This window comes from Chelonoidis abingdonii, chromosome 7, assembly GCF_003597395.2.
Source record: "Chelonoidis abingdonii isolate Lonesome George chromosome 7, CheloAbing_2.0, whole genome shotgun sequence".
NCBI lineage: Eukaryota > Metazoa > Chordata > Testudines > Testudinidae > Chelonoidis > Chelonoidis abingdonii.
In genome coordinates, this window is record NC_133775.1 from 81,305,694 (window position 1) to 81,331,900 (window position 26,207).

At 39.3% G+C, this 26,207-nt stretch overlaps 1 protein-coding gene across 1 annotated transcript in view; it reads left to right on the forward strand.

Moving 5' to 3' along the window:
* SLIT3 (slit guidance ligand 3) overlaps positions 1 to 26,207 on the forward strand; it is an 811,806-nt gene that overhangs the window by 419,637 nt on the left and 365,962 nt on the right. Inside the window, exon 5 of the mRNA XM_075068072.1 lies at positions 12,676 to 12,747. Coding sequence (XP_074924173.1) covers positions 12,676 to 12,747 — 72 coding nt within the window. The remainder of the gene's footprint in view (positions 1 to 12,675; positions 12,748 to 26,207) is intronic.

Consider the following 26,207-nt stretch of genomic DNA (forward strand, 5'->3'; position numbering starts at 1 on the left):
GGGCAGTGGAGTGCGAAATGATGACCAGAGAGGCTGAAAAGGTATGCTGGGATACCTCCTAATACCCTGGAGGCCAATTACATCGCTGGTGAGTGTCCACACCTGATGACCAGCACTGCATCACCAGCGCTGGATTCGCTACACCCGTAGCAGACCAGGAGTACAGACAGGGAGTTGCAACGCTGGCTGAGCTTTGTAAGTGTGGACACTGAGTAAGTTGCAGCACTGTAACCCCCTCACCAGCGCTGCAACTTGCAAGTGTAGCCAAGGCCTTAGTAGCCCAAAAAGTTGCAGCATTTTCCTTAGCGCTCAGGAAGTGGACAGCGAAACCAAGTGATATTTTTTGTGGTTGAAATGAACAAAATACAAAAAAAATCAACAAGCCCCATAAAATTAAAATATTGCACTTTTAATACTCTACAGTGGTTTTACTGAACTCTAACATTATGCGCTGAGTGGTCCCATTAACTACACTGCACACTGTGTAAAATTAAGCATACATGTAAGCCTGTGTGGGATTGGAACCCTGGGTAAAGATTTTTATTAAATAATGATTTTTTAATTTGGCCTTGGATCAGGAGAAGGCTGTTGCTGAAAAAAAAACATCAGCGCCTTTGATTTATCTTTACTTGGCTGTATGTTAATCCTTTCCCCCACCTCCGAGCTCAGCATATAATTCAGTATTTCAGTCCTTAAAGAATGCACTTGTGTGCTGCCTTCAGTTTATCCTTTGTAGAGTGTTGTGTGAATGTTGAGTATAGAGCCAATATTGATTGTGCCACAATAGAACCAATAGCAATGAAGAAATACTGGTGTGCATCCTCCAGCCGCTGGTTTAGCAGTAGTACATGAGTAGCAGCTATTTGTGAAAGTGTCACAATGTTTCTGTTGGGTGGCTTGCAGCTATATTCTCTTTTTTTAATAATGGGGCTTTCTTGGTAGTTTGTTAGAGAGTGTTTCCCTCCAGCAGTATTATTTTTAGTAAGAACAACAATCATCTTTAATAGTTCAGTGTACAAGCCAGAGAGAGAACCCACTCTTGTCTTATGCATCTGAGTCACTGCTGATGTCTGTGCTTTCTCTAGGGCAATGGTGGCAAGTTTTGTCTGCCTTCCATCAAAGCCGAGGTGACACTATAATGTTTGCTGCTTTCACAAAGTAACAGTCACAATACTGTACTACTTAAGGTCTTGTCATGTAACCACATCAGCAGTTAGCCTCTTACATACTTTCTTAAAGCATGAAAACAGGTGCAATTTCTTCTTCATGATGCTTAACTATTATCTTTTTGCTTGATATTTAGTAGTATAATAGAATCATTGTGTGTCACAGATTGTAGAGGAGCTGACATGAGTTCCGGGTTTGCCATGGATCACTCATACTGCGGGCGCAGTAAGCAAACTTGGCCTTAATTGCTGTTCCAAGCTGGAAAATGCTACATGCCAGAAGCAAATCTGGCATACCTACAGGACAGGGGCCAAGGGCATGTGACTTATTCTAAAGAGCTGGCTATACGATTTGTTAACTCACCTATGAAATGGGGTAACTTTGCCTGCCCACCTCATTCGGGAGTTGGAAGATTTGTTAATAGTAGTGTTTATACAAAAGCAGCATCTAGCTGTTAAATGTGCTAAGTATTATTTCAGCCTTGCAGAAATTTTTGTGAAAAATACACCCAGCCAGGAAAAATCTGCTGAATCATCCATACCATAAACATCAACACAGAGACCTCCTCATTTGTATCATGTGACCTTGATGATTGGGCTTGTGTATGTGTCTCACACTGACGGACCTTCTTGCAAATGTACACTTAGCACCTGTTTGTCATACACATCAGTAACCCACCACACCATTCACTCGCTACTCTCACACCCACTCTCCTTCTGAGTCAGTGATGTCTCCATTCACTCACGGTTCTCACTGACTCAGTCACAAAAAAGGACTGGAATCTTCTGTTTCCCTTCTTATACCTGGAAGGGTTCTGTTGCAGTGGGGGGAGAAAAGAGGCTGGTTCAGGCTGCAGGGTGTCAGAGCAGCAGTGATCTAGCCTTGCCCATGCCCTCTAATCAGGATTTGATTGATGAACAAGAAGAAACTGCAGCACTTAGGATGGAGTCCGTGTCAGCGCACACTGGAACTGTTGTGATGGTGCCCGGTTTGATTATGGTTTTGATTTAGACTGGATCTGAGGATTGTTGATCTGTTGCAGACTAAGAAAATCTTCAGAAGATGCCCAGACTTCCTTGAGGATGTAGAAGCCACAAGCAAAAAATGGTCAATCTTTGTTTTTGAAACACTTGTTACAGTTGTAACCAAGCAAATATCTCTCTCTTTTCCTCCCCAGTGTCTTTGTCTTCTCTTACCTTTTCTTCTCCTCCATTCCCCCTTCTCTCCCCCTTTGGCAGTCTCTTTACTTGACTAGCATTGGCCTTTCTGTTCTCTATAATCTGGACACTCTGGGTGCAAGAACTCTCTCCTCTGCAGCTTCTGCCTTCTGAAAGAGCCTTTCTGTATCTTTGTCCACCTCACTGATTTAAATCTGTATTACGATGTGTTTTCTGAGATCGTACCTTTTCTCCCGTGATAATACTTTGTAATTTTTCTCCATCTGTAACTATTTAACTCCATAAATGCACTGTTTAATTCTGAGGGTACACTAACACTTAAATTAAAACTCCCTGGCTGGCCCGGGCCAGCTGATTCAAGGTCATGAGGCTTGGGCTTAAGGGGCTGTTTCAATGCAGTGTAAATGGTGGGCTTGGTCTGCAGCCTGAGCTCTGGGACCCTTCCACCTTGCAGGGTCCTAGACTCCAGGCTTCATCCCAAGTCTGGAAGTCTACAGTGCAATGAAACAGCCTCACAGCCCAACCCGTGCAAACTCTAATCAGCTGGCAAGGGCCAGCTGCACGTGTCTAATTGCAGTGAAGGCATACCCTAGGGCATTTTGGGATGGTGTTTATGTGAAGCATGCTGTAGAATATAAAAATATTTCTAAATTGTACAAATTGCATGAGCAAGTTATAGAAGTACTTGACCTTTCCCAAGATAGATCAGCCCGTCTCTAGACTGGAATGTAAAGAAAATTTTTTTGATAATGGTCACAAACATGTGGCAGATCTTTGCCTGCACAAAACCCAAAGAGTTTGCTTTTACAACAAACACACAAACAAATGTCTGATCTGACTGATTATTAACCAGATAAGAATGGTACATCTGGATATAGTTAATTCTTGCTTTTGGAATCTTCTAACACTATAATTCTCACACACACAGCCATGAATTTCACCCCATTTATCAGGAAAGCTTTAATAGCAGTGCACTGTATTGATTCCCTGAATTACAAAGATGTCATGATATTTACAAATTATGCAGTTATTGTTCATTATCAGAGTATATGATATTGGAACTGGTGAGAACATTTTCGTAAAATAAAAATATTGATTGAAAACAGAAAGAAAAATGTCAAGACAAACTCTGCGATTATTCCAGCCAGTTCTACTCAATATATTGAACCATAAATAGTCAAAAATTTATTTTCTTTGTGTTGCTTTTCTTGGATTCACTTTTCCGTGGCCATTTTCTCTTATACCTTTATTCAGCCAAGGAGGACGTGATAGTGGCAGATTCTTCTCTCCCCTTTTTTGCCACTATCAGACAGGAGATTAGAAAGCAGATTTACTATCAACTTGCAGAATGCAGCCTGGGAAAGAATATAGAGTATAGAAGGGGTGAGTTCATCTGAGTTTCACCTGTTCTATTTACTTGTATCAAAAACTGGAAATGCTTTGTGAAAGCCAGCACGTGATATCATTTGCACTGAAAAACACAGCCAACCACTGTATTCTTTGTGATCTTTATAAATAAAGCAAGTGGATTGCCCATTGGAGGAATTAGTTAATTTGCACTATCAAACCCACCTACAGTCCAGTTAGTCTAGGTTTGAGTCAAGTTTTTATTTCAGCGATCTAAAAGTGTCATTGTATGTTGGCTTTACTGCCATATTGCAATGGAACAATGAGTTTGTGGATAAAACAAAAAGAAAATATTTTAAGGAACGATCTCAAGTAACCCAGATTTTTCCTTCTTTTTAGATGTATTGGAACTTCATAATTCAGTTTACACTCAGTAACAGATCACAAAAGATATATGTTGGACTGACGGCCATGTACTCTTGATGACCTGGCGTATGTCTACACTACACATAAAAACCCGTGGCTGTCCTGTGCCAGCTGACTTGGGCTCGTGGGCCTCAGGTTGCGGGAGTGTTTAACTGCAGTGTAGACATTCAGGCTGGGGCTGGAGGCTGAGCTCTAGGACTCTGTGAGGTGTGAAGGTCCCAACACTCAGATTGCAACCTAAATGTGCAAGACTACACAGCCATTAAACAGCCCTGCAGCCCTAGCTCCAGGAGCAGGAGTCAGCTAGCAAGGTCTGCTGTGGGTGTCTAATTGTAGTGTAGACATACACTTAGAGTATGGGCATATCTAAACTATGCATTCTCGGCAGAAGAGGCAAATCAGATGCTTCATTAAATGTTACTGTATTCTGTGGTGTCATTCACTCCAGCTTAGAAAGGGGAATTGTAAAAGAGCAGCATTAGATAAATATTTATCAATCCAATTTCTTCTCAGTAAGTTCTCTATTTAAAATGAGTCTTTTTAATGTTAGGGTCTGTACATACAAGAAAAGGTTGGCAGGTAACTCTTTGGCATGCAGAGAATTAAAATAAGAAAGGGGAGAGAGAAAAACCAAGCATGTCAATGTATGTGTTTTTCATCAGCATGCATCTGTTTTACAATGACATTGTAACTTAAATGCTACTTTTTAAGCAGCTGGATAGATTTTTTTAGATCTTCAGTTTAAGTTTTGAATCTTGTCGTATGTGTATGTGTAGAGCCAGTGTTTCAATTAACTAGATTTATTTTATTCTTCCATTGTTGGCAAATAAATTAAAAAAAAAATAGACCTGATATCTTTTGCTGTGGAAGGCACTTGAAATCTCACTTCGGATGCACCAGGGAGTGTTAAAGCAGGAACCTAGAAAACAGCACTTTAGTCAAGACTTTAGAGCCATTTAGTGATGCTAGTGGGTTTTTTTGTTTGTTTGTTTTCCTCAATCCTTTTATTAAAACCTTTGCATTTCCTATTTTAGGCATTATGCTTGCAAATAGAGTAAATCTGTGTCCAAAGCATTTTAATAAATTATGAGTAAAATAAAAAATAAAAACTTATTGATGCATGCGAAATGTTGAGTCTAGTCTAGACTTCTGGATTTGGTCAGCTAGCTGCTGTGCCTCCAAGTCACAGTGCACCTTAGCCAAGCTGCTTTGTAATGTGCCTCTATTTTCCCATCTGCGAAATGAGGAGACTACCTGAGTTCCTCAAGGGTATGTTGCTAGAATTAATGTTGGTAAAAAACTGTTAGTTACCTAACCCTAGTGTCAACCTTTGTCGCTTCCTTGTTTTCATAGTTTCTCCCCTGGCACGTGTGACTCAGCACTTAGCAACACTCTTTGCTGGGAAAAGATTGCTTCGCCCATGCCCTCATTACAAGATTAAAGTTGAGTGATAGGGAGAGATTTGGCTCCAGTAACTCTTTACTCTTCAGCACTTTTCTTTCAAAGTTGCAGAGTTTGTTTCCTTGAGCAGTAGCGTTCAACCTTTCCAGGCTGTTGTACCCCTTGCAGGAGTCTCATTTGTCTTGTGTACTCCCAAATTTCACCTCAGCTCAGTTGTTTACAAAATCAGACATTGATATACAAAAGTTTCACAGCACACTATTACTGAAAAAGTGCTTATTTTCTCATTTTTATCATACAATTATAAAATAAATCAATTGGAATATAAATATTGTACTCACATTTCAGTATATAGTATATAGAGGAGTATAAACATGTCACATGTTTGTAGTTTGTACTGACTTCGCTAGCGCTTTTTACGTAGCCTGTTTTGAAACTAGGCAACTATCTAGATGTGCCCTCTGGAAGACCTCTGTGTACTCCCAGGAGTACGCAGACCCTTGGTTGAGAACCACTGTCCTTGAGGATCGACAGGTGAAACTTTCACATGCAGCAGTAGATCTCCTAATAAACCAAGATCTATTAAAAACGGAGAAGGTGGAGTAAAACAAAAAGAAACAATTTGCTTCATCTGTCTAAATTTATACATCTCATAATCTAACCTAGATAGTTTAGTTACAGACCAAGGCCTTGTTTACACTGTGTGGGAGTGCTTGCCAAGAGGGGGTAAATTCTTATGCGCACCAATTTGGCATGCACTAGCTGGTTCATGTAGACCCTGCTGGTGTGCATTAAAAGTTCCCTACTGTGTGTTAATATACTGTTTGAAACAGGACCACATAAATGCACACTCAGGAATATTTAGTATGCACCAGCAGAGTCTAAATAGGCCAGTTAGTGTGTGACACCTTGGTGGGCATTTAGAATTCACAGCTCAGTGGTGTAGATTGTTTTTGGCCTTGTGTACACAATCTTACATGTCCCAAGAACAAGTCCTGGCTGTGTTCTTGTCCCCTCTGAATTCCTATCTCACACAGTCCAGGACCTTCTCTCCTAAACAACCTGGTTATCAAAGACCCCTGTACAGGACAGAATGCATGTCCAGACACTCCTCCCTTGATCTCATTCTCCTAACTAGTTTTTTCCTCTTACCTGCAGAAACACTAAGGTTTTGATCTTGCTGCTTTCTCTCTGAGATGGCCCACAGAGGATACAATGTTTAATAGCTGGCTTTCAGAGGCTCAGTAGCACATCTTAGAGTTCACGTTTCACAAACCATCACGTTGAGTGATATTTGATGGGTCGTATGTGTTGTCTACATGGTGTGGATTGTTTTTTGTGTGTCTAAAGATGAAATTCATTTTACTTCTCCTTGGTGATAAATTATAAATTAGAGACTCTGGTTCATACCCTCTGTTACACTCTTTGAAATAGGTGGATAAAAACTACTGTGTAAGGATTCAGGACTGCATTGTGATTAATTATTTGTTATTTTTATTCCAAAATTCTAATCAATCTTTTATTTTGTGATAGTTCATTTAACTATTTTTCCATATTTTCTGCTAACAAATAGTTATTCTTTTTTTTTTTTGCTAGTTTTTTTTTTCCTGTTTTGGGTTAATATTCACAAGAAACCTTTTGATGCTTCCTTCACTTCGGAACAAAACAGCAGTGGAGACTGACAAAAGTGAAACGAAATAAACTGAGAGACCAATTGGCTAGAACTCAGCTTCTATACCTTATAGACAGATTTTGTAAAGTGTTTTGGATGGATCTGGTGGTAGTTTACTTGCTTATGACAGGTGCTTAACAATAATTTGGCATATTGCTATCAAGCAGAGATAAACACACTATTCATAACCATCCCAAAAAGGCAAGCTTATAATTGTGTAAGGGCAGTTACATAAAATGAAGCCTGCAGCACTGAACTTTTTCTCCATGCTACATCAGTAACACCATTAAAGCTGTCAGTTTGTCGGATCACTGGAGGGATTTATGAAATCAATACACAATCCTAGAGATTTATAGAGGCAGTATTGTTAGCCAGATGAGAGTCTCAATGGAAAATAAAATTAATACAATTTACAAGCAGATTGTTATAGAAAATGGATGAATTTCCTACAGTCTCCTGTTTTTACTTCTCTGCAGAAAATGCTTAGGCATGGGGAGAAAGTAGAAGGTAATAACATAAATTAGCCTGGTTAGTCCCTAATATTGTTAGAAGAATTGCTTGAAACCAGGATTTTGTTTTTGAAGGTAATTGAGACAATGTGTAATAAAAATCTTGAACAAAATTAAAGTATGAATTACTTCTTCGTCATCTTCTTTTCTCGATTTATTTGATTTGGTCTCATAATTTCACGACTCCAAGCTCTTTTTAATTTGTTCTGTTTCCTTCTCTTGCTTTCAACCCTTATTTCTTTTTCCATGTCTTAATCACACTTTGCCATTCTTTTACCAGCAGTAATAGCTCTCCCATGTGTCTTTCACACACCAAAGCCAATTGTTCTAGGGGAGGTGTTGTGAAATCAGTCTTCTACAAGATTTACGTTCATGTGGGTCTGAAACATCCTTTGCTTTGTTCTTCTATCTATAGTGGTTGCAGATTTGTTTGTCTGGGATGAAGGTCCATGCTCAAACAACTGATTTTTTGTCATCAGCAAGCAGCAGAAGAAAGGAGAGGGGGAGGAAGGGTTGCTGCATAGATCAATGGCAGACAAATTGGGAAGGAATTTGGATCTAGTTTAAAAAAGAGTCTCTTGTATGCAACATATTTTCGATGGTGAGAGTCTGAGTGAACAATTGTCTACTACAAGAATTTGATGTAGACTAGATGACTGGTATAAATTGAATTAGTCTGATGTCAAGGATATAGCCCCCCACTTCTCTCTCTCTCTCTGCCTGGTGGCAAACAGAAGAATGCCCTCGGTGACATGGCTTGACCTGGAACGTCAGCATGGGCTTTTGTGAAATTCTCTGATTCCAAGACTGATGTTCAATAAAGCCAATTTGGTGGAGACTGGATTGGGATCTCACAGCAATACTCAATTTCTTTTATTAAAAGAAAAAGATATCTGGTGACATACCTTATGTTTGTTACCAGTTACTTTTAACAATCATTTGAAAACCAGACTTATAGTCTCATGCCAGGGCAAATTCCTTTTTTCATAACGAATGTTTTAACACAACATAATGATCACACAAACCGATAGACTCTGTAGTATGCTGTCCTGACCATGTTCCCTCCTGTCTTTGCTCCTATTTTCTTCCAATCCCTTTGCTTCTGCCCTTTCCCCAACCCTTCCCTCCCATTCCTTTCCTCTCCTCACCCACCCCTTTTCTCCCCTATTCCTATTCATCCTGCTCCTAATCTCTCCCCCCACATCCCGCCCCGCACCGCTTTGTTTCTTTGCATTTGAATCAAGTTGCCTATTTCTCCTTGCTGATTGGGTGCCAGGCTGGGGAGCATTGTGAGTACCAGAGAGACAGTCTCCTTGCTCTCTATGCCAGCGCCTTTCCCAGGAGGAGCAATCTCACAGGGAAGTCTTGCTCAGCCTCATGTTTCTGGGATGAGCCAACCTCAGTCATGGTCTGGAGATGGTACATGCATGGTCCAGTTGCATGTAGTAGCTGTGAGGGAATGCAGCATGCTCCATGCAGATCGAATCTTCAGAGAATGTAACTGCCGGACTTTTAAAAAAACTCTCCTGAGAATGTGTGAATGGCAGTTTTCAGAGGTTCATGGCTTGGCCACATTTGGATGAATTTTTCTGGACATCCAAATTTCTGATACCTAGAGGAACCCTTCCATATTTCCAGCTTGTTGCACCTAAGCCTCTAGCTATTATCTTTGGAAAATCGTGGGAGACAGGAGAGATTCCAGAAGACTGGAAAAGGGCAAATATAGTGCCCATCTATAAAAAGGGAGATAAAAACAGTCCAGGAAACTACAGACCAGTTAGTTTAACTTCTGTGCCAGGGAAGATAATGGAGCAAGTAATTAAGGAAATCATCTGCAAACACTTGGAAGGTGGTGGGTGATAGAATTGCAGCATGATTTGTAAGAACAAAATCCTGTCAAAACCAATCTGATAGCTTTCTTTGATAGAGATAATGAGCCTAGTGTGGAATAAGGGAGAAGCACGGGTGTGGTATACCTAGACTTTAGTAAGCATTATTTATATGGTCTTTGCAGTATTCTTATCATAAACTAGTCAAATACAAACTTATGGGTGGGGTACTATAAGTTGGGCGCATAACTGGCGTGGATAAACCGTACTCAAAGAAGTAGTTATTAATGGTTCCCAATCCTGCTGGAAGAAGTATAGCAAGTAGGGTTCCACAGGGGTCATTTTGGGACAGCTATGTCTATATTCTTTCATCAGCGACTTAGATATTGGCACAGAAAGTACGTTATTCTAAGTTTGCAGATGATACCAACATGGGAGGGTTGCAACTGCTTTAGAGGATAGGTCTTAATTCAAACATTTATCTGGACAAATGGAGAATCAGTCTGACGGGTAAACATGGAGTGAAGTTTTAACAAAGACACAATGCAAGCTGCTCCACTTAGGAAGAAACAGTCAGTTTCACACATACAGAATGGGAAGAGACTGTCTAGAGAAGGGTATGGCAGAAAGGGCTGAAGGACTATAGTGGACCACAAGCTAAATATGAGTCAACAGTGTGATGATGTTGCAAAAAAGCAAACTTGATTCTGGGATGCATTAATAGAGTGTTGTTGGCAAGACACAAGAAGTCATTCTTCCGCTCTCTCTGCGCTGGTTAGGCCTGCAACTGGAGTATGTGGTCCAGTTCTGGCACCACATATCAGAAAGAGATGAGAAATTACGAGGGGTCCAGAGAAGAGCAACAAGAATGATTTAAAGGTCTTGAGAACATGACCTATGAAGGAAGGCTGAAAGAATTGAGTTTATTTAGTTTGGAAAAGAGAAGTCTGAGAGGGAGCATGATAGCAGTTTTCAGGTATCTAAAATGGTATCATAAGAAGGAGGGAGAAAACTTGTTCACCTTAGCCTCTAAGGATAGAACAAGAAGCAACAGGCTTAAACTGCAGCAAGGGAGGTTTAGGTTGGACGTTAGGAAAAAGTTCTTAAGCGTCAAGGTGGTTAAACACCGGAATAAATTGCCTACGGAGGAATCACCATCTCTGGAGATATTTAAGAGTAGGTTAGATAAATGTCTATCCGGGATGGTCTAGACAGTATTTGGTCCTGCATGAGGGCAGGGGACTGGACTCGATGACCTCTCGAGGTCCCATCCAGTCCTAGAATCTATGAATCTATAAGCCTAAAGGCTCTGGATCTTCTTAACAAAACAGTTGTAAGAATTTTTAATCATGTGCAAAAAACTTATTTTCTCTTAATCCTGTTCCTGTAAATGGTTGAACAATTTTAACGAAAACCTCCCTCAGAATGTCAGCCTTAGGCAGGCACCCAGCATGAATAATTTCAACACAAACTGTTTGTCAAAATAAGAAGCAAATGAATATGGCCTTTTTATAAGGTATGTCTACACAGCTACTAGAAGTGAGTATCACAGCCCAGGTCAACAGACTCATGCCAGCGGGGCTCAGGCTAGTGTGTTAAAAGTAGCTGTGCAGATGTTTTGATGTTCAGGCTTGGGCTGGAGCTTTGGCTCTGAAGTTCACACCTTTTTGAAAGAGTGTTCACATTGCTATTTTTAGTGCATGCAAGCCCCACTAGAGCAAGTCTGTCAACCCCGGCCATGAAACATGCTCACAGTAGTTGTATAGACATAGCTATATTAGAAGTTTGGCAACCTGAAGTATTGGCACTGCTACCCATGCTGCCTCTAATGCAAATCCTAAAATACTAACTTGCAAAAGTTTTGTAACATTTTAAGAGCAAAGAAATTTGAGAGTGATCTGCGAACAGGGCCGGCTCCAGGCACCAGCTGGTGCTTGGGGCAGCAGATTCCAAGGGGCGGCATTCGGTCCAATCTGCCGCCCTGCAAGTTTTTTTCTTTTTGGTTTGCTGCTCCTGCAGCCCTGTAGGGGGCAGCGACGTGGAGGAGGGGAGCTGCTGGGAGCGGTGTCAGGTCTGCAGCAAGCCCGGCACGGCAGCCCGCCCACCGGAGAGGCGTAGAAGGAGGGGCCACATGGCAAACGCCCCGTTTAAGGAAGCCCTGGGCGTCCACTTCTCTCTCGCCCTCCCCCCCCACTAGCTGGGGTGTGCACACTGCTGCCTGGGGTCTGGGAGTCCCCCTGCACCTGCACACCCGTCGCCCCACAGGTATTTTTTTTTTTGTTTGTTTGTTTGTTTGTTTGTTGTTTTTTCTTCCTTTTGCTGTTTTGGCCGGCTGGCAGGCAGGTTTGTTTCGTGCCCCACCCCCTTTGCTGCTCCGGCCAGGCAGCAGGTTGGTTTCCCGCCCCCCACCCTTTGCTGCTCCAGCCGGGCAGCAGGTTGGTTCCCCCCACCATTTGCTGTTCCGGCCGCTGCGCAAGTTGTTTTTTTTTGGCTTGGGGCAGCAAAAAAGCCAGAGCCGGCCCTGTCTGCGAAAAACACATCTTAAAGAGTTGACTGCAGGTTAAAAATGTCATTTTTCTAATTAATATGCAACACGTCTTCTGAGCAAAACTAGTTGAATTTTTATTTGTTTTATTTTGCATTTAATTTGAGTAAATTATTTGATTCTATGATTCTGTTCATCCAGTTAAGCTACCAATGTCAACGTAAATTGAAGATTTGGTCATAGGAAAGCCCAGCATTTTAAAATGTTGTTATTAAGAAAATGTATACATTTTATTTGCTTTTTAAGCAGGTAGATTAATACCGTGTCATGGGAGAAAGGGGAAAAAGCCACACTTGCACCAAAATTTAAAGATTACAAAGCTGAGGTTCACTTTTGTGCTGAAAATATCGTGAGTCACACGCACTGATCGATATGACCGCCCATAAAAAATACATTCAGACATGTGGTGGAAGTTCTGTTACTTGTAACAAATGCTATCACTTATTTATTTTTTTTCAAAAAAAGGAAATATTGGGATTTCTTTGCCAAAGCCTAACAAGTCTGTGGTTGCCAAACTGGTTATATTCTATTATCTCAGTGCAGTTTAGGGAAATGTGTTCTCTTTGTTAATATGATGTGTTTTTCCTCTTCCCTTGTTTAGGGATCTAAGTGAAAACCAAATTCAAGGAATCCCAAGGAAGGCCTTTCGAGGAATTACTGATGTGAAGAACTTGTAAGTGATGCCTTATTTTATGTTTGTTGTGAAGTGTATTCAACATGCTGGGGTCTAAATTAGCTATTACCTTACCACGCAAGAAAAAGATCTTGCTGTCATCGTGGATAGTTCTCTGAAAACATCTGCTCAGTGTACAGCAGCAGTCAAAAAAGCTAATAGAATGTTACAACTACAGTATCAGGAAAGGGATAGGTAATAAGACAGAGTATATCATAATGCCACTGTTTAAATCCATGGTATGTGCACACCTCGAATACTGTATACAATTCTCATCTCCGTGTCTAAAAAAAGATTAGAATTGGAGAAGGGCAACTAAAATGATTGGATATGTAACAGCTTCAACGTGAAAACAGATGACTAAGTGGGGATATTATAGAGGTCTATAAAATCATGAATATTGTGGAGAGGATGAATAAGGAAGTTTTACTCATCCCTTCACAAGAATCAGGGATCACCCAATGAAATTAATAGTAGGTCTGAAACAAACATCTGGAAGTACTTCTTCACACACTTCTCAATCAACCTGTGGAACTTTTTTGCCAAGGGATTGTGAAGGCCAAAAACATAACTAGGTTCAAAGAAGAATTGGGTAAGTTCATGGAGGATAGGTCCATCAGTGTCTATTAGCCAATATGGTCAGGGATGCAACCACATGCTCTGAGTGTCCCTAAACCTCTGACTGCCAGAAGCTGGGACTGGACTACAGGGGGCAGACCACTTGATGAATTGCCCTATTCTGTTCATTCCCTCCGAAGCATCTGGCACTGGCCACTTTTGGAAGACAGAATACTAGGCTAGATGGACCATTGATTTGTCTCAGTATGGCCATTCTTAAGTTGTTACATTCTTATATTCTCGGTGCTACTGCTATTACTTATTTGAGCATCAGATGTGGGCTCAGGTCTATGCAGCACGCATAGAAAGATGGTCCCTGCACCTAGAAAGATATTCTTTGACTGTAACCTATACGCTCCCCTCAGTCCACAAAAACAATTCCCATCCATCAGTAGGAGTTCTGAACAGAGACAGATGTGCAGATTATATTCTTAAATTTGGAGACCTTACTATGCCAACAATGCATCATCTTACCTTGCAAAGTTTGGTTAAATTACAGACTATGTGCTAAAGTGTATCAGTCAAAGGAAACAATACAGCAAATCAGTGAGAAGTTGAAAGGGAACAGCATCAGGATGTTAGCTGAAGTTTTTTTTTTGTTCTTTATTCCAGAGCTTCATTCAAAGAGTGCAGATAATTATATTACAGAGCATAGGTCAGAGCTACACAGATCCAGCACAAACTTCAGAGTAAAGAAAGTGAGAAAATGGTATGACTTTTGCTAGGCAGAAGAAATTAATTTGATGAACAGGTTTATTTTCTTTCTGACATTTGCATTCCTGTTCTGTGTTTCAATAAAAGCCATTTAAGGGTAAAATCTGTTTATTTGTGGTAATACAATTACCTTAAATTAGTTTGGCCATGGCTTTCTCTAAACATAAACAAAAGAATACAGTTATGTAAAGATTTCCTATTGTACCTTCCCATGTCTGCACCTTATGTAGAGGCCATATGTGCTGCTTATCTTAGGCTGTCTTAGGCTAGTATCACTCCATTGCTACTGTTAGAGGCAAGATAGGGCCGTCTTGAAACAAGCCTGGTTATAGCCAGCAGGTTGTCAGTGTGGCAGAGGTTCAGTGCCTGGTCTCCTTCCCCGAGAAAGGTTGCTTTCTAGACTAAGAAAAGGAGGCAAAAGTCTCTCAAATTCATTGTAAAACTGTGTAACATACGTAACATATGTCATGTTATAGGAGTATTAGCACTGTGATAGTGTAACCTTCTGGTGAGTGTGTATTACAGGTCTTCCTCTGTGCCATGAGGACATGAGTTATTACAGTCCCGTTACAGAGCCTTGACTCTTTAGCACAAGATGTAGTAGCTCTGGAGGTGACTGGTTCAGTCCCCGATGTGCTGGCCAGGAGGATGGCTGTGGCAGTAGCCACACACGGGCCCTGTCAGAGGTAGTGACCCCATTGTGCTAAGCACTGTGTGCATATATAATATAAACCCTGAGCCTGCTCCAAAGAGATAATAGGTGAATATAACAACCAGAGAGGGGGAGCATAGGTTAACACTGAGACTATTAAGCTCTATGTAAAAAGCAGCAGTCACAGCATAGTAGATGGTTAGGTATTACCAAGTGTCTTTGTATCTGTAGATATGAAATAGAAGTGTAATTTGAATTAAAGTACATGCAATAAACAGCTCCCCTTCTACATTAGATTGTGTGAGTGTTCAAGTGAACAGAATAATGTTAGCTTAGTGTTGCATTGAGTACAGACATAGGTCTCCATTACCCCATTTTATGGATATTTTGTGCTCCATTTAGGACATCTGCAGTGAGAATCTTTTGATTTCTAAGGAAATTGAATTATTTTCTAATCTTAAGATATATCTGTTTATCCACATCAGTCTAGGGAAGGGATAGTCAATAGGTGGACCACGGGCCAAATCCATCCCGCCAGATGCTTTTGAACAGACCACGAAAACTTTTTTTTACTTATTATCATCATTATTGTGTTGTGCATTTCCTCAATAAACTATTAACTTTGTTTGGCCTTTTTACTGTTGTACCTGAAAGGCTGCTTGTGGGCATTTTCAACCTCACAACATGTTTAAGTAACACACAGACAGCCTAATTACATGACTGTGGTGAATATTGGGGTGCCAGGGAGTCACAGGTGGAATAACCCATTTTGTGTTATTTTGTTTATTAATTAGGCATAGTTTTTGATATATTAATTTTGGTTCACTTATTTTTGGTTGTATATGAAGCATGATTTTAACTCAGTTTTTGAGTTGTATTAATAGTTTCCTTTGTTTGGACTAATTCAATTTTTTGAGGGAGAGAGTTATACTTTTTATTAGCAGCAAAGACTCCTTTGTCACCTTATAGACTAACAGACATATTGGAGCATGAGCTTTCATGCATGCATCCAACAAAGTGCGTATTCACCCACGAAAGCTCATGTTCCAATACGTCTGTTAGTCTATAAGGTGCCACAGGACTCTTTGCTGCTTTTACAGATCCAGACTAACATGGCAACCTCTCTGATACTTGATACTTTTTATTAACATCTGTTACTATAGGTTATTGTGACTTTTTGTAAGCTTTTACCTACTTTTTACAATTGCATTTACAATTAGGATAAATGTGTAGGCCCAGTTATCACAAATGTAAATATAAAGCTTTAACTAAAAATAAAATATATTGTAAATTCTCAAGTTTTATTAACTTCTAAAAACTGTTTTAACATTTTTAACTATTAAATATAAGATATAATTGTTAGACATAACTGTGGTATTTAATTGTCAAATTTATAATTCCTAATTTTGAAATAAAAAAATTACAAACCTTAAACTATAATCATATTTTTTTTTCCTTTTTGCTATGTGCTTAAACTAAAATATACGTATTTTTATAATTGTAATTTTATGAACAAATGTTCAATTCAAAGCAAAAAATTAGTTAATTAAAGAAGGGATTATGTTGTAATAATTGGGCCTACACATTTACTCTAGTTGTAGGCACAACTGTAAAAAGTACATACAAGCTAATAAAATGTCACAATAACAAAAATGTCTTAATTAAGATGGAATCTATGCTAACATAACCCAGTCACTGTCCAATATTAAACAGTGTTAAACCAAGTTCAGGGTTTGATATACAGAGATTTCAGCCTGCTTGGTACCATGGTAAACACACCATTAAACATCACTTTAACCTTTTTATTAAAGATACAGAAAAGAAGGAAGAACAGTTACATCAATTGAAATGTAAACTAAGAGCAAGGCTTCCATTTTAACAACATCCCTTGTTCCCTTTCCCATTCAATGGAGAGGGTTTGTAGAAGGAAACCCTCCTTGTTTGACGCTCTCTTAGATTGTAGCAAAGTTGCTAATAACTGTGTTTTTGAGGAAAAGAGAAGTTAGTACAGATGGGCTGGAGCTGTTGCTGCTGTTAGTCTGATCCGATTTCTGAATAGAAAAACAAGCCAAGCATGCGAAACAGCGAGTGAAGAGAACACCAAAATAGAAAATGCAGCTTCTGTTTCTGGTGGCTGGAAAAACAGGAGGAAAAGAAAAAGAGGAAAGAGAAGAAATAAGGTGGGGAAAGAAAAGGGCATTTGCTGGAGTGGGGAGGAGAAAGAGAAATGAGAGACTCTCCGTAATCCCAGGGTTGCAGCCAGTGAAGGGGGTTGTGATGTAATGATCAGAATGAAGGTTCAGGGTCCCAGGACATGGTGGGGTTGGCAGCTATGATGGTGAAGCTGGCTCCAGTAGCGCACTATAGCAGTTTTAGCTACATAATAGATTTTTTATTAGCTTTCCAATCTAGTATTTTTACTGTAGACCCCATGGGAACACTCTTTTTTGAAGTGCCTCTCCATAGCAAACTTCCTACTTACATCTTTCTACAAACATGTGCTATAGACATCTTTAATGATACAAGACTGGAACACGGTACAAGGGGCTTTGGTTTATATATACAGGAAATTCTGCTGTTTTGAAGCAACAATACTGAGGATGGAAAATATACCGAGGGAGGTGATAAGTAGTTTATTCTCATATCTACTGTCAGTTTCCCTCTATAATTAAGGTATGAATCGTGTGTCTACGATGGTCCATTAGAGAAGATGGAGACTGCTTCCGAACACAGATTGCTGTCCAGTTGCTGAGAGAAATATTGCTTAAAGTTTTTAAGCGAAATTGCCATTGGATAAAAAATTAAAACCTCTCTCAAGCGATATCTTTAAATCAGTGGTTCTCAACTTATTTACCATTGTGAGCCTATATGTACTTCAGTTTTCCCTATATTTTGTGTGGTTACTGGGTGTGGGGGAGGGGGGGTAAGGAGGACTGTTTGCTCTCAGGGTGAGGCAAAGAGACATAGATTTGAATGACGCCTAGCAGCTTATGTCTGAATGAATCATTGAACAGGACTGGCCAAGGCCAACCCTGCATATCTTTTGGAGAATCTGAGAAGACAATGGCAAATCCAGTCACCAGGACAGTAACACCTAGCAACCAATCACCCAGAGGGAGATGGATTCCTCCACCTCTCAGCAAGGAAGCTGAGCAAAGATCCTAGCTCAAAAACAAAGTACTGGAAAGATGTGAGGTGGAGGGAATAAAAGTTGGCTGCTGGAAGGAGTCAGGGTTCTCACCTGGGAAGTGACCAAGATCAGACTGAGAGAGGCAGAGGCTGGATAATGGGATTCACTGCAGCCTGGCTGGGCTCTCGGCTAACCAGAATGCTCTATGCTTGAACCTTCATTTCTTTATGCTAACCTAGGGACTTTCTATGCTGTATTCCAGTTGACTAATAAACCCAGCTGTTTTCAGAACGCTGTTTGAGTGTAGCTGCCAATGCTTACATTGTCACTTGCCAATGCACTTACATAGCATGGTCTACCATTGTAAACCAATGCACATTTATTTTGCTATTCAATACATACCGTAATATCTAGACCATTATAGCATGCAAAAACATTTCTGTGAATATTGGTTCTACTTATTAAATAAGTTCTCTTGATCTATGCTCATACCCCCGTTCTATTTACTTTCTGTTAACATTTATCAGATTAGCTTTTTCAAAAAATGAATTTCCAACTTGCATATTCAAGTTTTCACAAAAGCTGAATTTTTCATTTAACGCAAACAGTTGCTTGTGCACTCACACAAGCGGAGAACAGGAACAATGCTGTGTGACATTTCTTACCCATCACAGTTAAGCAACAGAGTTTCTATTTACAATATTCATGATCCACTCACAAAGAGAGAGAGAGAAAAAGGTGAATAAATAGTCTAATTAAAATAATGCATAAATCTGAGGCAATGACAATATGCTTGCAGATATTTCACAGGCAGAAAGAAGGTAAGTGATCATGAATTATTTGGTGAGCTCTGATTACAATGTGCAACATATCTTAATGTTGCATTAGAAACCTTAACAACCTTAGGTTCTCCAAAACAACTCCCACCTTCTCTTGTTCTCTGTATGTGTATATATATATCTCCTTACTATGTGTTCCATTCTATGCATCTGATGAAGTGGACTGTAGCCCACGAAAGCTTATGCTCAAATAAATTTGTTAGTCCCTAAGGTGCCACAAGTACTCCTGTTCTTTTTGCGGATACAGACTAACACGGCTGCTACTCTGAATCCTTAGGCTGGCATTTTCAAGGGACCCTAAACTCTTAGGCTCTTTGAAAATCCTAATCTTCGTTTCTTGACTCCTGTCTGGTTGAATTTGCCAGTTTAACATTACATTCATATTGGAGTTTGCACAAGATTATTTGGGGAAGAGAAAATGAATCAGTGGTCTGATTATCAACTGGTTTAAGAAGATGTAAAATCTGGAGTAAATATTAAAGTCAATTATTACACCAATATAAAACCACTTAATAAGAAGGAAGTTGGGTCCTGCATGTTTATACTTTTGTATTTGAGTACGCGAAGGATGACCAGCAAGTGTTTATCTCTGATGTCTATGTGAGACACATAATATTCTAAATTTGTTCCAATATATGAGCATTTAAAAGGCAAATAAATTTGTATTTTGGAATGGATTCCACATTGTTTTGATCCTGAACATTGATATTTCTTGAGCATCTTCAGAGGTGCCTAACCATTCAGAGATAAAGTATAACCATTTATATGAGAAATTTATTCTGCAGACAAGTCTCATGTATCCTTTAAGGGATGAATGGATCATATTATTTATAACTAAAAACCTTTTAAAAGTTTTCTTCATATCCCTAAATTCACAATTACTTTCTAAGTATTCCAGTGGATTAAATCTTTCTAACTCCTGTAATTGCTATTCATTGTGATATTGATCATAATGTATTCAGGAGGTATCCCTGTGGCTGTCACATTCACTTTCAGAGAACTTCCATGATAATGCAGCATTATTGTACTATTAAAATAATGTGTTATCAACTTTACTCTTGTTAATTTAATGAATATGTTGTTTAACTTTCACCATCTGATCCACCCCTAATTATAAATGCAAAAACCACATATTTCACAATTACATCATCAAAAAGATGTGATGTGTTGAAATGCATGTGCATATTCCCTGTACAATGCAGCATTCATTTAATATGATTTTTCTCATAATGCACAAAGCAGTCAAGGAGAGAGGTTAAGTCTTGGTACTAGGTATTTCTTAATACAGAAATTTTTCTTTATTCTCATGTTGAATTAAAGTGTTATAAAGAGTGATTGCACTGAGAATGTAGTGTGTTGTGTTTGCCACCAGGGAATCAAGGTGGGATTGTCAGGTTAAACCTTTTCCATCTTTACTATGACGCTATACTGTGTACACTTGCAAGCTTGAAAAACAATAGCATCCCTGAAACCATCATGGCAAACCTGGTGGCTGAAATTTGTGACTTTGTCTTCACCCACAACAATTTAGATTTGGGGACAATTTATACCTTCACGTCAGCAGGACTGCTATGGGTACCCTCATGGCCCCTCAGTATGCTAACGTTTTTATGGCTGACTTACAACAATGCTTCCTCAGCTCTCATCCCCTTATGCCCCTACTCTATATGCACTACATTGATGACATCTTCATCATCTGGACCCCTCAGAAGGATTGAGGAATTCCACCAAGATTTCAACTATTTCTATCCTACCATCAACCTCAGCCTGGACCAGTCCACACAAGAGGTCCACTTCCTAGACACTGCAGTGCTAATAAGCGATGGTCACATAAACACTGCCCTTTACTGGAAACCTACTGACCGCTATACTTATCTACATGCCTCCAGCTTTCATCCAGATCACATCACACAATCCACTGTCTACAGCCAAGCTCTAAGGTACAACTGCATTTGCTCCGATCCTCAGACAGAGACAAACACCTACAGACTGTCTATCAAGCATTCTTAGAACTTCAGTACCCACCTGGTGAAGGGAAGAAACAGATTGAGAGAGCCAGAAGAGTACCGAGAAATCACCTACTACAAGATAGGCCCAGCAAAGAAAGTAACAGAACGCCACTGGCCGTCACTTACAGCCCCCAACTAAAAACTCTCCAGTGCATCATCAAGGATCTACAACCTATCCTGAAGACAATCCCTCACTCTCACAGACCTTGGGAGACAGGCCAGTGCTCGCTTACAGACAGCCCCCCAACCTGAAACAAATACTCACCAGCAACTGTACACCATACAACAAAAACACCAACCCAGGAACCAAACCCTGCTACAAACCCTGATGCCAGCTCTGTCCACATATTTATTCAAGGGAAACCATCATAGGACCTAACCACATCAGCCACACCATCCAGGGCTTGTTCACTGCACATCTGCCAATGTGATATATGCCATCATGTGCCAGCAATGCTCCATCTGCCATGTACATTGGCCAAACCAGACAATCTCTATGCAAAAGAATAAATGGACACAAATCTGACATCAGGAATCATAACATTCAAAAAACAATCTCTCTGGTCACTCAATAACAGACCTCAAAGTGGCAATTCTTCAACAAAAAAACTTCGAAAACAGACTCCAATGTGAAGCTGCAGAACTGGAATCAGTTTGCAGACTAGATACCATCAGATTAGGCTTGAATAAAGACTGGGAGTGGTTGAGTCATTACAAAACCTAAACTTAATTTACCCAATACTAATTTCTCCCTACTGTTACTCACACCTTCTTGTCAACTGTCTATAATGGGGCACTCTCTTACCACTTCAAAAGTTATTTCTCCTCCCTTGGTATTCTGCTGTTAATTGCTTTATCTCATTAGACTGACTTAATACTTGGTAAAGCAACCCACATCCTTTCATGTATTTATACCTGATCCTGTATCTTTTACTTCATACGTCTGATGAAATGGCTTCTAGCTCATGAAAGCTTATGCCCAAATAAATTTGTTAGTCTCTAAGGTGCCACAAGGACTCCTCATTTTTGTTTGTTTTCTTTTGTTTTGCTGATACAGACTAACGTGGCTACCACTGAAACTTAAACTCTGGCTTCCTATTCCACGTAAAGGACAGCTGGCAGTGCCACAAACACATATTTATCACCTTCCCATACCCTTAAACACTGCTCCTACCCAATTATTGGCTCAGAAAATAGCACCTGAGATATTAGTGCATTATTGTTTCCTGAATGTTTTTTATCCTTGAGATTCTGAATTTAAAATACTATATATAAACCAGGATGGATTTGATTTAAATCATGATTTAAATCACTAGTCAGAAAGACTCAATTTAATCATGGATTTCTACATAAAAGTGTATTCTTGTTGGTTGTTATAATCTTAATACGTATTCCTCACAACTCAAAGATAGATGTAGGTTTCATTTTTAGAAGGTACACGCTATATATACTTTTAAGTGATTTATTTTGAAAACTTTCAGATTAATTTTACAGCTATATCAGAAAATGAATAATTGTTTGGTTATTTCATTTATCAAAGGTAATTGAAGCAGATATTTATGAAGTAATTGAGAGGTGAGCTATCTCCAGTTCAACAGGTTAATCATTAATATTTGGAGGATTTTCTTGCCATGCTGTATTAGGAGGAGAACATCACGAGACAGATATTTGTTGTTTTAGTTAAATAAAACAATTTAAAGTTTTATGTATTCTGGATTCTTTTCTTCAACAGCAAACATATAGTATTTTAACAAAACAAGCTTATGGATTTTTGAATTTAGTTAAACATTCAATTATTTAAAAATTCAGGTTTGTTTTTGTTAAAATTGTTTTTAACTAAAATAATTAAATAAAATTAAAAAAAGAGATGAACTATGTCAGAGAAGTCTACATGGGAAACTTAAAATAGTGGTTTCTGCAGCTAACTCAGTCATCTTCACCTTGATTTTCCTGTTTGTTCATTATCTGGAAAGGAAAAACAAGCTTTCCTGATTTTTTCCGGTCACAAACGATTTCTCAATTTAGAATGAATTAGTCCAAAGGAAGAAAATATTCTTTCTACACTGGCAGAAGCAGCTACTGCTGTTAAAAGTGAGATTTTCACTTCAACAGTCTCTGAATCCAAGTGCTTAAGTGACATCCACCAGTTCACTGGTGTGACTTTCTTTAAAACATCATCAAACATATATTGAATGGTTCTTATTCCTAAACTGAGTCTCTTTTACAGCCTGCTGCCATTATAGGTTTTCCCTTCTAGTCAGAGAATGGTATGGTAGATCTCAAATCAATGAAGGCAACACTCAAAAAGACCTCAAGACTTCTGGAATATGCTGCTCAAACAGTTTCACTTTTGTTTCTACTGCACGTCCCTCCCTTCTCAAATTTATCTCCAAACTTCTCCTTGTCCAGTCTATTCTGCCCTCAACAATCTTCTATTCATTGAACTTTTTGAAGCTTTGCACTTTTAGAGAGAGTAAGGGATTGACTCTATGTACAGAAATTTCCAGATCGACAATAGGGTTCAGATCTGTTATTTCTCACCTCTATATATTATTTATTTATTTTATTTATTTATTTTAAAACATTTTTGCTATTAACAAGCATGTTATCTCTGGAGACACAAATCCACAGTTTGAGAACTGCAAAACTAAGCATCTCTGATGGTATCTTCTAGACTGAGCACTGAGTCCCATTGGGTAGATAGAAAGATTAACCTAAATAATCTATACAGAACCCCCTGGAACCCCATAAAATTGGGTCCCTAATCCATGAACTATTGGAACTTATTTACAAACATTACATGAATATATTGTCTCATACTATAGAATTAGAATTTATAATGCTTATCCCATGAGGAGATATCTTTGAGCTATAATGTATCTTAATTAAAACTATCTTTAGATAGGTTTTTTTTCTCAAAAAACATTTTATAAAAAAAATCCAATATAAATAAAAAAAATCTGATTTTGTTGATTTTTTTTTAAAAATCATTGATTTTTATCCACCCTGATGTAAACCACAGTGATACTCACTAACTTGTGACTGTGTGCTAAATTCTAGCCTCAGCAGTTGATGAAGGCTGCATTACTTGGAGGTGTCTTGGCATGTGGCACTTCTCACTGTCTGAAAAAAAAGCCTGGAGAAAAATGCCTTGTGGCATGGCCTTGTGGCATGACCAAATCTGATCAAAATTGCCAATAAATTGTTAGAATATATTGGGAATTTTTTTTGTTTCAGAAAGTGGATAAATTAACCAAGCAGACAGCCATTTTAGACTTGGAGTTAAAAAAAGAGCAGACATTAACAAATTCATAGAACTGATAGATAAGGGCCCTGGGAAGAAAATCAAAAGAAAAAGATGTTCAAGAGAGCTGGCAGTTTCTCAAGGAAACAGTATAAATGCACAACTGTCAACTATTCCAATGTAAAGAAAAGATAGGAAGAATAGTGCGAGGTCAATATGGTTCCATACAGAGCTCTTTGATGATCTGGAAATCAAAAAGGAATCCTACAGAAAGTGGAAACATGGACAGATTGCTAAGGAGAAGTACAAAAGAAGAGCACAAGCGTGTAGCGACAAAATCACAAAGCCTAAAACAGAATATGAGTTAAACCTGGCAAAGGATATAAAAGGTAATAAGACAAGGTTCTAGAAATACATTAGGAGGAAGAGAAAGATGAAGGAAAGTGTAGGTCCTCTACTTAGTGAGGAAGGAGAGCTAATAACTAATTACATCAAAAAGCCTAGGATGTTTAATGGCTGTTTTGCTTCAGTCTTCATTAAAAAGGTCAATGGTAACTCAACACAATTAATATATGACAACAAGGAAGAAGGAATGCAAGCCATAATAAGGAAAGAATGGGCTAAAGAATATGTAGATGAGCTAGATGCATTCAAGTCGGCAGGGCCTGATGAAATTCATCCTAGGGTACTTAAGCAATCTTAGCAATTGTTTTAGAGGACAGGTTAGGTCTGAGTGAGGTCCCAGAAGCCTGGAGAAGGGCAAACATAATACGTATCTTTTAACTTCAATACCTGGAAAGATCCTGGAACACATTATTAAACAATCATTTTGTAAGCACCTGGAGGATAATAGGTTTATAAGAAGTAGCCAGTATGGATTTATCAAGAACAAATCTTGCCAGACCAATCTATTTTCCTTATTCAACAGGTTTACAGACTTAGTGGATAGGGCGAGAGCAGTAAATGTGATCTATCTTGACTTAGTAAAGTTTTTGACACAGCCCACATGACATTCTCATAAGCAAATTAGGGAAATATGGTCTAGATCAGTGTTTCTCAAACTAGGGCTGCCGCTTGTTCAGGGAAAGCCCCTGTTGGGCCAGGCCGGGAGCTGCAGAAAGCTGCGCAGGCCGAGGGACGTACTGGCTACCCCTTCCCATAGCCCCCATTGGCCTGGAGCTGGGAACCGTGGCCACTGGAAGCTGCGATTGGCTGAACCTGTGGATGCGGCAGGTAAACAAACCAGCCTGGCCCAACAGGGGCTTTCCCTGAACAAGCAGCGGCCCTAGTTTGAGAACCACTGGTCTAGATGAAATTGCTGTAAAGTGGGTACACAACTGATTAAAAGACTGTATTCAAAGAGTAGTTATCAATGGTCTGCTGTCACACCCTCCCAGTTTATCTAGTGAGGTTGCACAGGGGTCAGACCTGGTTCCAGTACTGTTCAATATTTTTATTAATGACTTGGATAATGGAATGTAGAATATGCTTATTAAATTTGTGGATGATGTCAAGGTGGGAAGGGTTGTGAGCACTTTGGAGGACAGGATTATAATTCGAAATGATCTTGAAAAATTAGAGAATTGTTCTTAAATCAGCAAGAAGAAAATCAATAAAATACTTCACTTAGGAAGGAAGAATCAAATGTCAGTTATTCCCCCTTCTGTGCTAGTGCTGCTCAAAAGGATCTGAGGGGTTATAGCAGATCCCTAATTGAATATGAGTCAACAATGTAATGCAATTGCAAACAAGGCTAATGTTATTCTATGGTATATTAACAGGAGTGGTGCATATAAGACACGGGAGGTAATTGTTCTGCTCTTTTTGGCCCTGGTAAGGCCTGAGCTGAAATACTGTGTCCAATTCTGGGTACCACACTTCAGGACATGTGGACAAATTGGAGAGAGTCCTGAGATGAGCAATAAAATTAAGGACAGGTTTAGAAACCCTGACATATGAGGAAAGGTTAAAAAACTGGGTGTGTTTAGTCTTGAGGAAAAAGCGACCGGAGGGGGGGGACTGATAAGATTTCAGATATGTTAAGGGCTATTATGAAGTATATGGGGATCAACCATTTTCCATGCCCACTGAAAGTAAAAACAGAAGTAATGGGTTTAATCTGCTGCAAGATATTAGGAAAAAATGTCTATAAGGGTAGTTAAGCTCTGGAACAGGCTTCCAAGTGAGATTGTGGAATCCCCATCATGGAAAGTTTTTAAAAACAGGTTGGGCAAACACCCATCAGCTACTTTTG